This window comes from Epinephelus lanceolatus, chromosome 21 (genome assembly GCF_041903045.1).
Source record: "Epinephelus lanceolatus isolate andai-2023 chromosome 21, ASM4190304v1, whole genome shotgun sequence".
In the NCBI taxonomy this organism is placed as follows: domain Eukaryota; kingdom Metazoa; phylum Chordata; class Actinopteri; order Perciformes; family Serranidae; genus Epinephelus; species Epinephelus lanceolatus.
In genome coordinates, this window is record NC_135754.1 from 19403933 (window position 1) to 19421637 (window position 17705).

At 41.0% G+C, this 17705-nt stretch overlaps 2 protein-coding genes across 3 annotated transcripts in view; both read left to right on the plus strand.

Annotated features, from left to right (window-relative positions):
- The window catches only part of erbb2 (erb-b2 receptor tyrosine kinase 2), a 32355-nt gene extending 24509 nt beyond the window's left edge, over window positions 1–7846 (plus strand). Inside the window, exons 17-27 of one of the 2 annotated variants that reach the window (XM_033611710.2) lie at window positions 46–184; window positions 419–541; window positions 2071–2169; window positions 2247–2432; window positions 2664–2819; window positions 2916–2991; window positions 4232–4378; window positions 4737–4834; window positions 5068–5259; window positions 6674–7067; window positions 7159–7846. In XM_033611710.2, the coding sequence (XP_033467601.1) occupies window positions 46–184; window positions 419–541; window positions 2071–2169; window positions 2247–2432; window positions 2664–2819; window positions 2916–2991; window positions 4232–4378; window positions 4737–4834; window positions 5068–5259; window positions 6674–7067; window positions 7159–7514 (1966 nt within the window). In that variant the 3' untranslated portion in view covers window positions 7515–7846. The remainder of the gene's footprint in view (window positions 1–45; window positions 185–418; window positions 542–2070; window positions 2170–2246; window positions 2433–2663; window positions 2820–2915; window positions 2992–4231; window positions 4379–4736; window positions 4835–5067; window positions 5260–6673; window positions 7068–7158) is intronic. The other variant, XM_033611711.2, reaches the window with a different exon arrangement.
- A 6323-nt stretch (window positions 7847–14169) lies between these two features.
- On the plus strand, window positions 14170–17139 carry LOC117247521 (lysophosphatidic acid receptor 4-like). The gene has a single exon (XM_078163638.1). It carries the CDS (start codon window positions 15144–15146, stop codon window positions 15702–15704), a length of 561 nt encoding a protein of 186 aa, XP_078019764.1. The 5' UTR covers window positions 14170–15143; the 3' UTR covers window positions 15705–17139.
- Window positions 17140–17705: the final 566 nt, after the last annotated feature.

Here is a 17705-nt window from a genome sequence, read left to right on the forward strand (position 1 = left end):
TCTCTGAGGAAGAGGAGCTGTGTTTAATTGTTTGTCTCTGTGTAGACCGGGTACAACCATCGCAGCTGCAGTGGGTGGGGTGGTGCTCTTCTTCATCCTGCTGGCTCTGCTGATCTTCTACCTGAGGAGGCAGAAGAAGCTGAAGAGGAAGGAGACGATGAGGAGGATCCTGCAAGAACATGAGGTGGGCAACTGGTTACAAGTACTGATGTTTTATCATTTCTCTTGTTTTGTAGACAGACGTATGTGTTGTTCAAACAGATGGGAGTTCATTTGCTAGAAGTTTAATGCTAAACATAAATGACATTAATTGTTTTAAGTTAAAAAAACAGGTCAAAATCTAGTTCTTAGGTTTCCCTTGGGTGGTGTTGTCGTGTGTAATGAAGGAATCTGCTTTCTGCTTATTTCATATGTGCAGCTGGTGGAGCCTCTAACACCCAGCGGCGCGTCACCCAATCAGGCTCAGATGCGTATCCTGAAGGAGACTGAGCTTAAAAAACTCAGGGTGCTGGGTGCAGGGGCCTTTGGGACTGTTTACAAGGTAGGTGTGCCATTTTTTTTTGTGTCAGTTTTTTTTTTCAATCTGGACCAGAGTTGGGTAGATGTCTGGTTTTTATGTGGCCTGGTCCAGTGTACGAGCTTTAACTGGTTTGATTTGTTCACTTCACTAAATATTTCCAAAGAGCGCTTTTTCCTTTATCATTTTCGACCAAAACTGGCTGCTCTGATCCTCCTGCAGCCGCACTGGCCATATTACAGCAACAGAAATGTGTGCAACAAGCCGGGTTGCAGCGAGGGCTCTGTGCCTGCCAGACGCTGCCTGCACAGCGCGTGTCCGTCGGACCCGTCGCGCGCACCCAACAGGCGCTGAGGTGGCGTGCACTGTTAGTATCGATACTTTTGTAAATTAGTATTGTATCCGGATACAGCGTTTGACAGCCCTAGTTTGTTTACCAAAGGTCATGTCTTTTTGGGGGTGACAAGGGGACATGGCAGAAGAAAACTAAATCTGTGCCAGTATTGAAACATTTTGGATTCAAAGCTGATAAAAGAGGTGTATGCACTGTTGGGAGCTGAACTTTTACCAGATGCCCTGTCTCTATTTATTCCTGTCACTGGCCTTGAAAGTGCAGCAATGGGCAAAGAACAGCAGATTCATGATGTTGACATGAGGAATCCCCTTTACGATACTTCTGAATTTCACTACAAAAACCTAAATGTGGCAGCTAGCTGGGGGGAGATCACCAGGGAGCTGAAAGTCTCTGGTAAATGACCATTGCTAATAGTTGGCTGTATTAAGTGTCATATACTGTAAATATCACAATATAATGTGCACGGAGGCTACTCATCCATCTTTTAAATGGTTACATGTCCAGTCTGATCCTGAAATGTATCCACTCAGGGGATTTGTGCACTGTCGATTTACATCCACGAAAAGTGCTTGTTTTTTTCACTGACAGGCTCGAAGTGTCTGACAACGTTGTGAAAAGGATCCTTACGGAGATAGAACTTTTTCTTAAAGTGTTAAGTCCTTTTTGTTTAACCAGAAACAGCCATGAAATCGCCATTGCCAAAGCTAGCAGACTCAGAGAAAATAAAATGCACAAAAGCCTTCTTGGTTCGTCTCCCTACTGTTCCAACAATCATCAACTCTGTTTTGTTCTAAATAAACCCTTAATTCACCCAGTTAGACGTGAAAGTATGCTGGCTCTATACATGCTAAAAGTACTGTTTAAGGGCTGTTTCTGGTTAAACAAAATGTCTGTCGATGTAATGATCCTTTTCATGATGTTGTCAGACACTTGTAACAACAACCTGACCTGTCAGTGGCAAAAACAAACACTTTCAGTGGACGTAAATTGATGATGTACAGAGTGGTTATGCTGCTGCAGTGCTCTCGCTCAATACTGCACCAGTTTCAAAAGTTCTTGTCTCCGTTAGTCACTTAGACCAAAAATCATGAGACAAAAGAGTCCAAGTTGAAAAATACCATAATACCGTTAGCAGTATTTTAGATTTAGCTTCACATTGTTGGTGAGTTTTGAATGGTTTTTGCTGATTTTATTTCAGGGAGTGTGGGCTCCTGATGGGGAAAATGTGAAAATACCAGTGGCCATCAAGGTGTTACGAGAGAACACCTCGCCAAAGGCCAACAAAGAGATCCTTGATGTGAGTACAACTCAGATACACACAGTAACAGTTTACATAAATACAGTTCTCAACCCTCTTTCCTCTGCCTTCCTCAGGAGGCCTATGTGATGGCAGGTGTGGCCAGCCCCTACGTCTGCCGGCTGCTCGGGATTTGTCTGACCTCCACAGTGCAGCTGGTCACTCAGCTGATGCCGTACGGCTGCCTTCTCGACTATGTCAGGGAGAACAAGGACCGCATCGGCTCCCAGTTCCTCCTCAACTGGTGTGTCCAGATCGCCAAGGTGCGTTGATTTCCATGCACATACTTGCACTACTGCTTGTTTTAGTAGGAGGAAATGTGTATGTTGTAAGCCAAACAGCAGTGTCTGAATGTCGCTGTTGATTTCTCTATCGTCTTATTTTTCCTTTCAAATCTGATGTGGTATCAGTTTGTGTAATTGTGAAGACATGGATTTGTGGGTGATGGATCTGTGTGTGTGTTTGTGTGTGTGTGCGTGTGTGTGTGTGTGTAGGGGATGAGTTATTTAGAGGAGGTCCGGCTGGTTCACAGAGATTTGGCTGCCCGCAATGTTCTGGTCAAAAACCCGAATCATGTGAAGATCACTGATTTTGGTCTGGCCCGTCTGCTCGATATAGACGAGACTGAATATCACGCTGATGGAGGGAAGGTAAGAGGGAGCTGTGACTGTAGGAGCATCTGCGTTGGGAATGTTCACATTTATCATCATATTATTTTAACTGATGTTCTGTAACTGTGTTTCTAGGTGCCAATTAAATGGATGGCTTTGGAGTCTATTCTGCACAGAAAGTTCACTCATCAGAGTGACGTCTGGAGCTACGGTCAGTATCACTCATTGCTGGAAATGATATAAGACATAACATTAAAAAAAAACAAAAAAAAACGTAGAGGCTTTTTTTTAATGCCTAAAATGACAGCTGACAGCAGCAGAAAAGAGAGCAGATTTAAAATTTTGCAGTGGCATCCTGATTGGCTGAGAGACATCATGACTGATTGGATAACAGAAGAGTGAACACCCATAGTCAACTGATTAGAGGAAGCAGTGTGTAATAAAGAATTGTGCTAACTTTACTTCCATACAACTCTGCCTCTTGGTAACACGTCTGCTTTCAGCTGGCTACCTGAGGCTCGTGCTGCGTACAAATTAAAATCATGATGAAAAAAAAGAAAGTAATTTTCTCTCAATGAAAAACATTGTCTCCTGAACGCTCATGATAAACGGGCAAAAAATTAGTTAATAAGATGCTGCAGTGAAACCTAGTGTTCCTCAGGCTACTGTGTGTAGCCTGCTGAAACAATGAGACACTGTCATGGCTGCTGAAGGAAACAGAAAACAAATGTGGGAAAGCAGCTGTCGTTGAAGCAGCCCTCATCAAGTGTATCGATATTGGTATCGGAGCTGTCTGTTTCATTACTTTATATTTCTGTCTTAAATGTACAGATGTTATTAGATGGTAATCTGCATGACAAATAAAGAAAAAGAAAAAAAAACCGGTTATATTAACCATGTGCTTACAGTGATCAGTTTAACCCAGAAAGACGTGATCACCATAAGCGGTTTGCACTTTATTTATATTTGTAAAAACTCACTTTCTTTGATAAGTAATATTTGGGACAAAGTTTTAGTAGCAGATACTTAATTTTGGAACGATAGCAGTTCATAGTATTAATTGCAATGCTTTAGAAAAGTTGTTGATGTGCTTGTATTTACATACTAATGCATTATATTCAGGTGGTTAAATGTAACTGGCAGTATGAGAGTTTAGTTTACTTTATTGTCCCCAAGGGGAAATTCTTTTCCCAGCACTGTATCTTATCAGACAACGGCAAACACACAGCACACAGTAACAACATGGACGACATCATATGCTATATATGTACAATGTGGCTGCAGGGATCAGGCTCTTCCCAAAGTGAGCCCTTCTGCACCCTGCGCTCAGAGGGCAGTGGGGTGAGGTTGTGATTGAGTGGATGTGTGATGTCCTGTTCTTGTTGACTGTCATTTTGGTAGGTGTTTTATTCTAGTCACAGTGCTGTTGTAATGGTACATTTCCTTCCCAGGTGTGACGGTCTGGGAGCTGATGACGTTTGGTGCTAAACCCTACGACATGATCCCAGCCAGAGAAATCCCAGATGTTTTAGAAGGAGGAGAGCGACTTCCCCAGCCGCTCATCTGCACCATCGACGTCTACATGATTATGGTCAAATGTCAGTAGTTAACTTTATGTTATGTTTGTGTCTCAAGGTTGTTTTTTTGCAGTTTTCTTTTTATTTTCAGAGGTATTGCATACAATCAAGACACTGCCAATGTTTACAAGTAATCCAAGAAAATAAAAACAGTGTAGTCTTGGCAGTACAGATACAATTTTAAGCTATCATAACCTCAATACCCCTCTTTTCTGTCTTTTCCCCCCTTCTTTTTAAGATTCTGTGTCTCAAAGTTTAATATGTGTTTGTTACAACATTATGTTTTGGGTAGTTGTCATTGTCCCAAACAGAGTTGCATGTTGGTAGTTATCTTTGCAGATGATTAATTGACATCTTGATTTTTATGTTTGTGTTGCAGGTTGGATGATTGACCCAGACAGCAGGCCGAGGTTCAGAGATCTGGTGAATGATTTTAGCACGATGGCCAGAGATCCACCTCGCTATGTAGTCATTCAGGTGTGTGAACGTTTTTCATGTCACCAATGTTTTACTTTTTGTGACTGTGCTCACAGTGTCCTTATCACGTAATGCTCGTGCTCATCATGTCGCATACATAGTAGTTATTAGTCTATAACTGCTGTTGTTTTTTTATTTCAGTTTATCTCTCAGTGCATTCCTAGTGCAAACATTACTGTAAATATGCCAGCATGGTGTTCAAGTGTTGTTCTTTCTCTTTCTCTGTCTCGCAGAACGACGAGCAGATGAGCATGTCCAGCCCAGTGGACAGCCAGTTCTTCCGAATGCTTCTGGAGGAGGAAGGAAACAACATGAGGGAGCTGCTGGATGCTGAGGAGTATCTGGTGCCTCAGCCAAACCTCTTCCCCAGGACTCAGGGAGACGGGGCCCAAGCCAACGGGCCATCCAGACACCAGTCATACAGGGTCAGTGAGGAGGGGTTATGTTTCTTCTTCTCCTTGAAGAGTAACTTTGTGTGTATTGAGTTTTGCCAGGTGATAATGCAGTTGGTTATGGAGCATTTGGAAGCATATAGGCTACATTAACTGATGCTGAATCAATTACCTGGATTGTTTTAACAAGAGGATGCATTGATTTGATTAATTTATTTTAGTGTGAAATGTTAAAACACCCACAAGGTTGCTCTGCTGCTTTGCATCAGCTCTAGTTTTATCATATTAAACAGATTGTACCTGTTTTTTACACAGTTCTATGTAGTTTTACCTGTTGGAGGGCCGCAGAGTTGGGCACAGAAAAAAAAAAATAGACCAGCAGCATATAAAAGAGCCGCAGGGTGATGGCGCTGGTAAGCACTACCTCCATGGTCAGTGTAGCAGCTGCAGACGATTCTAATGGATGCACTCTGCTGCAGAATGTTGTGGCAGATGTGTTGCAACCCATCCGTGTCCCATGTATTTTGGCTGTAAGTGACTAATGGGAACAACAGGATTTGAAATTGGTCCAGTATTGAGCGAGAGCGCTGCAGCCAGCAGCTGTGAAACAGGCTGCAATGTAACCATGCAATTTACGTCCAATAAAAGTGCTTGTTTTTGCCACTGACAGGTTTAGATTTGTCTGAAGTGTCTGGCAACCTCATGGAAAGGATCCCTACAGAGACAGACCTTTTTCTTAAAGTGTAAGATCTGTTTATTTTAACCAGAAAGAGCTGCATAATCACTACGGCCAAACCTACCAGACTCCATTTGAATAAACAGTGATTTTAGCCTGTATAGAGACTGCATATGTTTGCATCTAGCTGCCAAATTAAATGTTCATTTCAACTGAATCAATGTAGATGATTGTTGTAGCAGAGGAAAGATGAACCAAGACAGCTTTTTTGAGTTTTATTTTATTTCTGTTAACGTAAGATAAAGTGTTTTTTAGAATTATAAAATCATCGTTTATTTAAATAGTCTGGTTGCTTTGGCGACAGCAATTTTGGGACTGTTTCTGGTAAGCGAAAAGGATCTCACTCTTTAACACAAAAAGTCTGCCTCTGCAGGGATTCTTGCCATAATGTTGTCAGACACTTGCAGCCTTGCAGTGGCAAAAACAAACACTTGAAGTGGACATAAACTTGTCAGTGCACAAATGCCCCAAGTGGTTATATTGCAGCTGGTTTTACTGCTGTTGGCTGCAGCACTATCGCTCAACACTGGACCAGTTTCAAAAATTGTTGCTCCCCTTAGTCACTTAGACACAAAAACATGGAAAATTGGGTTGAGGTTGAAGAGTAACAAGGTGACCCTTTAATTTACACAGCCATGGAGACCTGGGAACCTTTAACAAATTCATCTTTTCGTCAGTCTTTCATATATCATCTGTTTCTCCTCTCTCCAGCAGAGCAGAGATCAGGGCTTAAATGTGGAGCCCTCTGTCGCCGGCGGCCCTCGCAGCATGTACTCCTCCCTGAGCACTCTTGGCCGCAGCCAGTACCCTACCTTACCTTTAGGAGCCAGCACCTCCAACGGCATATGGATTCCTCAGTACCCAACGCTGGCTCGCAGCACCTCGGCCGGGGGCCAGTCTGACTCTGTCTTCCTGGATGGGCCTCCAGATGACCCCACGCTGCCCCCGGCCAGCCCCGGACGCTACAGCAAAGACCCCACATACTCCAACGGGAGCCAGGGCGACTTGGAGACAGATGGGCCAAATGGCTTCCATCATCCTCCTCTCCTTCATCACTCACTGCCCAGACGGACTCATGGGTATAATCATAATCATCCCTTGCCAGGTGAGTGGGAGATGCGTCCACTGTGGGCTTTAAAAAATAACATGAAGGGAAGAAAGTGTTTGATGTTTTCTTTCTTTCTTCATCTATTTAGAGTATGTCAACCAGGAGATTCAGGATCTCAGGCCGGGGATCCCAGACCGGCCCAGCACTTTGCCTCGTAAAGGCGCCAGAGTAGACCGGCGCCTCCCTAACGGCCTGAGCTCTGGTCACAGTGTGGAAAACCCGGGTTACTTGGTCCCCGTGGGTGCAGTGTCCGCCACCTCTCCAGCCTTTGATAACCCGTACTACCTGGACCTCGTAGCCAAAGCTAACGCTGTACCCGAGGTTGCAGACAGTCCTGAGATGAGAGACGGAGGAGTGCCCAAGCACGTGAATGGGTTTGTAACCCCCACGGCAGAGAATCCAGAGTATCTGGGACTAGCGGACACCTGGAGTGGATATACTTGAGGAGAGGGAGTAATGTGATGAACTCAAGAGGAGTCACAGCTTGCGTTCTACTGAGTGAGTCGAGGAGCGAGAGAAAGGGAAGATGAATAGTTGTGTGACAGAAACGAGCTGGGTGTATGATTGATTTTGGGATAAGTGCGTATATACGGAGCTGAATCTTCTCTCGATAAGCACCTGAATCCAAAGCGGTCGAGGTTTTCCAGCACCGCATCACCCAGTTGTGACACACCATGGCTCAACACAGTGTAGCATTAATCTGGTGTCTGTGGCATCATTTGTATTCCTGTCTTCCTCTCAGCAATCTGTGTGACTGTTAAGTGCCAAAAAAGAAGTTCACTCAGCCTTTGTATATAACTCTGTACTTGATAAACAGAGGAGTTCACGTTTGTCAACAACCTGTCATGGTACGAGAAGGGTCTCATCATCACAGGATCCAACATTTGATCGGTTTAATGAACGCTGAGGGTTTTTTTAATGTTCATTTAACATGTTTTAATGTCTGGTTGTTTCAACAACACGTGAAGCTTTTTTTTTTTTTTTTTTGTATTTCCCTCAGTTCCTTCTCGATATGCTCCTCAGCCCAGCTAAAAAAGTGTAAAAGCAAAAAACACTTTGACAAAGTGAGCCATGATATGCACTGAAGGTGGTGTTTAGTATTCTGGTCACTTTGTCTCTGACCTGATGGGGGTCTTCAACACACTCAAAGCCATTTTGTTTTGGCCGGAGAAGGCCCTGCAGCCCATCTGGCCAGTAAACATGCTCCCTGAAAGAAAGGCATCCTGTATGGAGAAGACAGAGGCATTGTGCCACACTGATGTATGTGGTTGTTAGTGTCTCGGCTGCAGCTACTTTGTGGTACGACAGAGGGGATACGAGGTACTAGGCAAGACTTTTTAAGCTGAAAAATCATGTTTTTGTCGTAGAGACAAAGTGTACTTGTCACCAAGTTAGAGCCGACTTTTCAGGGATTTATGATTTTGCATATAATTTGGGAAAAATATGCACATTTTGAATTATGCACCATGCACTACATGTTACTGCATACGTCCCCCATGCTTGTGTTATCACAATGAGCCTTTTGGTTTTGGTGGCCTTTCACTGTGTAAGAAAGCATTACAAGCTATAAGTGAGTATATTCCACAACAAGTGAAGAATTTGCATATATATATATATATATATATATATATATATAAACTTCTATATAAAGATGTTTGCTCCCCTTTATGGAACAAATAGCAGTTCTGCTGTTTGTGCAAAAGCGAGCACTCGACACTGGAGCTGAATGTGAATCTGAGGAGGCAAAAACTTCGCTCTGCTCGGGTTGGATAATCAATGCATGGCTCAAATTCCACTCAGCGAGAACACACTGGCATCCCAGTTAATAATCAACAGCCTTTTTTTTTTTTTTTCCTTTATTTTTGAAGAGCGTTTTTTTCACGTTAACTGGAGTTGGGGCTGGGGGAGGTCAAAACCCGAGTCAATGGAGCCTTTGTCTGACCCTCATGTCCATGTTGGAAAGTCACCGCTTTCCCAACTCGCATGTCCCAACGACTGATGTTGTCTCAGCTTTGAAAAGAGAGAATAGTTTTCTCCTGCAGAGGTTTGGAGTTCGTCGTACACAGAATGTGGTTCAGTGTTTGGGGTAATAAATCCCCAAACAAGTCTCAACTGGGTTGTTGATAGGCCTGTCACGATAACTAGTGTAGTGGAGGATATATCATCCCAGAAATAATTGCAGTAAATGATAGTAGTGGTATTTTAAGACAGTTTTATGCCACTGATATGATTATGATATAATAGCAATTAACTTTTAATATTAAGAATATTCAGACTTTGGAATGTGAACAAACAATAAATAAAAAATCCTTTAAAAAAACAATTAAAATAAAACAATATATAATAAAATGCACCCTCAGGTTAACAAAAAAAAAATCACTATAATAAATGAAATTGAAATAAATGTATGCATAAATATTAAACATTTGGCACAGAGTTATAGAGAGTCATTCCTTAACAGGCAATAAACTGCTGTTTATTGTAGCATCATGTTGGTTAAAATTGTTTGTGACATTCTCAGGTAAACAAACACACATAAAAAATATCGTACGATACATGGACATGACCTCAATAAGTCAATCACGTAATTATCATGACAGGCCTCGTTGTTAAAATGTACATAACCCTCCATCAACACGTCACGTTTTACTCTGAAAGTCTTGAGTAAACAGTCTTCTATTTTCATGTTCTCATACGGGTTTTGAAGAGTTTTGTTCCAGAAAAAGGACCTTTAAGAATTAAACCTGATTTTATATAACAATTTCTTACATTAAAAAATAACATGTTTTTTTATTTAAAAGAAAAAAAACATGATAATATTTTATTTTAATAGCCTCAATTATCATAGACTAACATTCTTTAGAATTGAATTATTATTGAGTGATAAGATTCATATAACAGTTTTTGTTTCATGTTTATATATAATAGATATGCATTATATTATTTTGGAATGAAACCCTTCATGTGTATTGTTGCTGTCAGGTGAACATCTCATGTCTCTATGAAAGCAGACTGTGGATTGACTAAAATGTATCTTTGCATTACATCTGAAATATTTTGAAAGGGTGTTATGTGCCTGTGTGTTTTGGGCCCGCCTTTTGTGTGGTCCCCTTTCTTTTATTCTATTTTTTGAAAGATCCCCGACGAGCCCGCAAATATGTTACGTTCCCACCAGATGTCTAGGGGGAAGGGGGAGTAACACAGTGAAATTGAGGGAACTTTCAAAGAAAAGAAAAAGGCAAACAAAACAAATCGCCAGTTTAAAGGAAGTTTATTTAAAACGAAAACGGGACAAAGGACCACCAACGAAAAACTAACTCCTAAAGGACACTGGATCGCCTGTAGCAGGGACACACAAAGAAAAGATTAATCACAGCCAACAAACACCTAGCCAAACTCTTAGTTATTACCTTTGTCTTAGAGACGCGCAACTGTCACAGCCTTCTAACCCGCCAGCACTGGCACTACTCCTCCGTCATTAATTTAAACCCTCGCTGATGAGGAATGATGAGGATCAGCTGCATGCAGAAAAAAAAGAAAGGGGAAAACCCAAAACACAGACGCATAATAAAGGGTTAAAAGAGATTAATGGATGTAAAATTTTAACAAGTAAATGGAAATTTAAAAGTGCAACATCCTGACTGGGATAGTTGGGATTTTTTGAAGTGGGGGCTCTATGAGGTGCTTATCTGCAGTCAGTGTATTACCTACAGTAGATGGCAATCAGCACGCCTCCAGTTTGGAGAAGCAGACAGGAGTACTGCCACTAAAGCAAAGTCATGTACTGCTGTGGATGGGGGCAGCAGCAAAATGTATTTTAGCCACCTAAAAAACTACTAATAATTTAAGTGTGTGCTGTATTAAGAGTATTTTCTCCGCTTTACGTTACCATTAGACAACCCTTTATGGCTGAAAACTGATCTGAAAGTGAAACTTACCTATGCTCTTCAAAGCCACCAGACTTCACTGACAGAAACAGTAATTTTACCTCGCTGAACACAGGAGCTGCTGGTGTACTGCTGCCTCGCTTGGTTAGTTTGTTTGTGTTATTGTGCGACTTTGGTGTTTTAAAAGGTTAGCTCAGATTCACCAAAGTCACACAATAACACGAAAAAAACTAACCAGTCGAGGCAGCGGTACACCAGCAGCTCCTGTGCTCTGTGAGGTAAAATTACTGTTTTTGTCAATGGAGTCTGGTGGCTTTGAAGAGAGCATAGATGCATGGAACAGCTTCAGTTCCCAGCAGAAAGAGCTGTCTGACAGCAAGGTAAAGCAGTTAAAATATTCTAAATATAGGTTATACTTGAACTGATACAAATTTTTTAGCTGACTAAAATATATTTTGCTGCAGACCCCGACCACAACAGTACATTGCTTAGCTTTTGTGGCGGTACTCCAGCCTGCTTCTCAAAAACTCAGGGTGCACTGACTGCCATTTACTGTAGGAAATATACTGAAGATGGATAAGTAGCTCATCTATCCCCACCTCAAAAAAATCCAAACTATCTCTTTAAGCTTTCCTAAAATTTAATTTCATAACATCGACTTTAACATGTTAGGAAATTGTGCTATTATTAAATTAATGAGCGATCTACACACATGAACATCCTCTCTGCTGGAGATACGAGGTTTTCACAGGACCATAACAGCATTATAGCACAGCTCACAAATGTTCCCGCTTCCTTAAGAATGTGATATGTTTCCTGGACATTATGAGATTTCATATACAATCACAAATAATGTACTGGTGTTTACACTGTAGTGTCTTTTTGTATAAAATGTTAACTTTAGATGTGGCCGACACATGACCCAGGAATCTCACACACGATTGGCCGCTCTACTTGCTGTCCTTGAAACCATATGTGTCTTTTCTCTGGTTTATTTTGACGACTCAGCTGTAGGAAAAGCAGCCTGAGGAATGGCACTGGTCACTGTGTGGTGGCTTGTTGGAGTGTTTGTAGTGGAATCAGCTTAATGTCAAAAACATGAATGGCTGTTTCTCCCTTTTTAAATTGTGAGATTGGACAGAAGTCGAAACTGAATGTTGTTAAACATTTACAAACGTGTGTTAAAAAGTCTCAAATGTGAGTCAGCCCAAGACTAAGGAACAGTTAACTAACGGGAGCGTGCTTGAGGTTTTATAAAATTAAATATCTGTAATTTACATTTTGAAGAAAATGTATCTTTTGTACTTTTCATGTGAATATTTTTTTACCTTTCACAGTTTGTGTGATTGTGTCAGGATATGAGTAATAATAACCATCTTATTGGGAGGTTTTTGTTTTTTTTTAAATGCATCCTTTCTTATTTGGTCAGTAAGTCCCACAGTGTAAATGTGTAGTATATATATATATGTATAAATAAAAACAATCACTTTGGTAGCTAATTTGATTGAACACATTGTGACCAGTTGCTCTACTGTGGAGGGAGGTGGGAGTAAATACATAAGAAAATATTTTATGAAGAAAATAGTCATTTTATATGGAATTGTTTGCATACATTGTGTGTCATTAAAAGCTTATAAATCACATAAAACTAAATGTTTTCTTCTAAACCGGTACAAACAGTGAAAACTGGATTCTATCTAATTTCTTTGACAAAATAATCCTGTCAGATTTTATTTTTGTAAGACATTTTTAATTGTCAATAATTCTTCATTTACCAACTGTGGTCTGTCTAAAATGCTTGCTGGTGGTAAGCACATTATGAACGGCATGTTGCTGCACTCAGTTAGCTGCTCCTGCCACCCAGTGATGGAGAGTGGAACTACAACAGTAGTGTTTATCTGAAGGAGAAATGACGGACCGTTTATTAGTTTGAATTATTTTGCTACTTTTTCCCCCCCTTTATAAGTAGTTTTATGCTGTTTCCACTGACAACAGTATATTTAACCACCTCTTCATTCGCTCAGTATATAGACATTGTAAATGTAGGTACTTTATTTGCTTCACTACAATATGTAATAGAAACAGAGTGAGTCCACTTGGCTACTAGAGTGATGCAGGTTCCACTTTTTCCCTTTTGTTTCCACCTTAAGTAGTTTCAAAGTTGGATCAATCATCTTATGTATCAGCTCGTTCCAGCTCTTTATCAAAGCTACATGATGTTTACACTGTGAAATATTCATGATGTTTAATATGGCAGTACCATTTACCCAGATAATTTTGTTTTTTATTAATTATGTGCCTTTTTATGTCTTTAATATCATTAAAATAATAGAGAGACATAAGAAAACAAGCACAATGGTCTAAAGGGACAGTTCACTCCAAAATCAAAGTATTTTCCTCTTACCTGTAGTGCTGATTATTCATCTAGAGTGTTTTGGTGTGAGTTGCAGAGTGTTGGAGATATCAGCCGTAGAGATGTCTGCCTTCTCTCCAATATAATGGAACTAGATGGCACTCAGCTTGTGGTGCTCAAAGTGCCAAAAAATACATTTGAAAATCGGGTTGTGAGCAGTTTCATGTAGGAACTATTTTCTTTCTAGCAAACCCACCAACCGTATTACTGTGCAGAAGGATGTGTGCATCTGCTAATAGACGAGAGGCTTGTTTTCGTGACAGCGTGAGATATAAACATTAAAGACTTCGTCCTCGGCTGAGCTGTGATGTTAGCTAGCTCAGTGGTGTTAGGTGAGCTAGCAGTAGATGCACGTTTCCTTCTGTGTAATGATATAGTTGATGGGTGTAGTTCAGTAGAAAGAAAATAGTTCCTACATGAAACTGCTCACAACAAGGTCTGTGGATTATCTTGAGTAACCAGGTCATGATTTCTGGGAAGAGACATTGCTGTTGAGTTTGTCAAATGTATTTTTTGGGCACTTTGAGCACCACAAGCCTGAGGGGGTCATCCCTATGTTTCCAGGGTTCTATGTTTCCTGGGTTCTATGTTCCCCACTTAACCCTGCAAAAAAGCTTCTATGTTCCCCGCTTACACAAAAAGGGTTCTATGTTTCCCGCTTGGTTAAGCAGGCAACATAGAACCTTTTTTGCAGGGTTAAGTGGGAAACATAGAACCCTGGAAACATAGATACGCTCCCGCTCTGGTGAGCTAGCAATGTTGGTTAGCTATAAACTAATCTCCATAAGCTAGCTGTGTCAGACTGCGGCTCTTTCTGCGCAGTGATATGATTGGCAGGTGTAGTTTGGTAGAATGAAAGTACTTCCTACATGCAACTGCTCACACCAAGGTCTGTGGATTGCTCCATACGCTCCATACTTGGTCCCAACAAGGACTTGAATGAGCTACCCTGTGTTTTCCAACCCAAGTGCCTATGGACTGAGCTACTGCAGCCTTATTGAATAACGTGTGTAATACCATAGTGTTGCTCTGGTTGTTAGAGAGACTTTCGTGAACTGGCCTGATAGAGGTACCCTTGACCTTCGATCTCTATCTTTACCATGAGGTAGAGAGAACTCCATTTTAACACAGCCCAGATTATATCACAGTAACAGAATCTAAAATACCTGGAGTCAGCCTGATTTGTTGTTTACAAAATGTCAGTGCCGATGAAGATTGAAAAATGATCCTGAGTGTCACGTGCATATTCAAATCACAGTTTTCATAAGATAAACAAATCAGCCCCTTCATTAGAAAGTCTAGTCCAAAAATGGGGTCACATCGTCAAGGTAAGATGGCAATTAAACACATCGTGGCTTGTCAGAGAAAAATATTAAGGTGAAAGATCTAGTTTTTTATTTGCCTCATTTTATGTATTCCTGTTTTATTTCAGGCAGTAGCTGAACAAGTTGTCACAGCTGCAATGATTCTCCAGAATCTAACCTCCAACTCCAGTGAGCCTTCAGGGGACATGGGAGTCTTCATGTTTGGACACTGTGGGGACATGATGGCAGGTATCATAGTCTGGGCGTCTCTCAGCGCTCTCTTCTCTCTGGTTGGGTGTCCTGCCTGTGTTGCTGTTCTCTTAGAGCTGTTCTGCAGACACAAAGCAGGAACCCCCGTCTCCCCCAACGACGTCTTCATGCTCAACCTCACCATCATGGACTTGGTCTTCTTGTTTTTTGTCCGCTCGGACTGTGTAACTTCCTGCTGTGGTACATCAGGCCCATTCAAATGCTGAGTAACTTCCTGTATGCTCTGAACCTGGCTGGACGACCTCTGTTTACAGCGTGTATCTGTCTGGACTGCTACCTGGCTGTGGTCCATCCTGTCACCTACCGCACCAGGAAGAGTCTGACCCCCCGCGTCCTCATGGCTGCGGCTGTGTGGACCATCACGGTGACTCAAGGGATCACGTTCACAGTCGTCAGTGAGATGAACCACAGCGCCTGGGCCATGTCTGTGTACGTCATAGCACTGCCCATCATCATCTCATGTGATGTCTCCATCCTCTGGACTCTGAAGAAGTCTGTCCATGCAGGCGGAGACCTCCACCCCAGGAAGAAGAAGGCTCTGCAGATCATCACTAACAGCATGGTCATGACTGTCACATCGTACGTCCCCCCAGTCCTGGCGTACATCCTTGGAGATCTGATCATCAGTGATGACACAGTGTATGAATGCTTTTTGGCCATACCGATCCTGATAACTCCAACTGCAGGGAGTGTGATCATGCCTCTGCTCTATCTGGGGAATCTGGGGAGTGTGAAGAGTCCCTGCTGTTCAGATAGTTAGAGAGAATAGGGTTAGACAGTTTTAACTAATGCATATCATCATAGGTGCCATGGTAGTGCAGTATTGGGGCGACACGTGAAGCAGCAGGTTTGGTAGACGGCGCTTAATTTCCTTCATTCTGTTGATTTTTTTATGTGCCATTTTGTGCCTTTAATGCAGCAGTTTATGGTGTAAATGTCTTAAATGTTGTTGAAATGTCCTCTGCTACTTTTATGTTTTTATTGGGGGGTGGGGGTGTCGAATGCAAACGTTCTTAATATTGATGGTGCCATGTCCCCTGTGAAATCTACATCTATGGTTATATAAATCAAGCTATTAATGATATATAAACAATCCCCTATGTAAAAAAAACACAATCTTTGGAATATAAACAGGGATAAAGCCAGAATGGTTAGTGGTGTTGATGTCTGTCTCAGAGAAAAAAATCCAATTTTGAGAAAATGGCCTTTAAAGGTATGTGTTGTAAAATTACGTACATTTTTGGACCAAAAATAAGACGGCACAGATGAAGAGGGTAAAAATGTTATCTAATAGAAATTGCCGTGAAACCTTCCCCAGTTGATTACTTACATTAAGACAATTATTTTTTATATTACAAGTTTTATTACATTTTATGTTTGAGTATGCAAAGTACTCATTATATAGTTAAACATGCATTGTTTGCATACGTTTCCAGAACAGGAATCTGAACATAAATAAAAATCTAAACGTGCATTTTGGATGTTGTCTTTCCAGTCTTAGTCTGAATGACAACATGTTATGGAAGCAAAATAGCCCAAAATCTCAAAACTGACCAGCACATGAAAAAGCATTTTCACCTGTAGTGTCTCACCTTGATAGTCAAGTTTGATGGTGATGTGTCAACTACAAAACAGTAAATGCATCCAGTTCAGTGGTGATACTAGATTTATACAGTTACACCTAATATTGTATGTATGAAAGTTTTAGAGGTAGCTAGCTGTCATACACTCGCCAGAAGGGGCCCCACTTAGGGTTCTTTTGGGGCGTTAGCAGTGCACTGTAGTGCTTTTATGGGAGGGGCTTTCTAGTTGTCATTGCAAAATGTACCAACATGAGTGGCCATCGGGAGCCCCTTTTCCCAGTTTTTGTGGGGGGTCCAAAACTTTTGCCTGGATTGCATCTCTTGCTGGTGCATCCCTGATCCAGTCATGAGCCAAGGAAGCCTCTATTAACCATTCACAAGTTGCAGCTTTATTTGCGTGCAGCCAGTAGAATTGTCTGAACTGCTTTTTACGATATTTCAGCGCACAAATAATCTACTCAGCTGATGATGTAAATAACTTGTAAATAAACTTGTTTAACTGCACGGTCTGAGTTGATTCGTCTCAGTAGGCATCAGTGTCGGCAGATATCAGGATGTAAGTGTCACAATATGTATCATCCATCCCATCATTTTTCAGGAAAGAGCTCACAAATCACATGCTTATATTAACTTTGTTGTTATTGTTATTTATTATATACTATCAATTATATGATTTTCCATTTTATACTTATCTATATATAAATGTGAATCAGTGTATGCTTCATTTCTGGGATCAATAAAGTGTGAGTTTTTCCTATTCACTGTGGAGTGAGTAAGTGTTAAGATAAAACATATATAAAGTAATAAAATGTAGGATTCATGACAACAAATATAATTATATTTGTTATATTACACATGTTTTAATAGTTTTAGGTGAGATTAAAACATAAAACAAGGACGCAAAAAATATGTAAAAATATGTGTGTATGTAGAAGAGAACAAAATTATAATCTTGTTTGTGTGTATCAATTTTTGTTAAATACTCTGAATCCCTTGTGTTGGAAAATCCGACTTGGAAACTCCCGTCACACAATGTACCTTTTTCCAACACACATCTTCATCCCACAGTATGTAAATGTTTGTTTATACCTGCACACCTGCATGAGTACAACTGTCATGAAAGATGACCTGCTCGTCTTCATCATTTACATTAGTCAGATATCACTGCAAATGAGGAA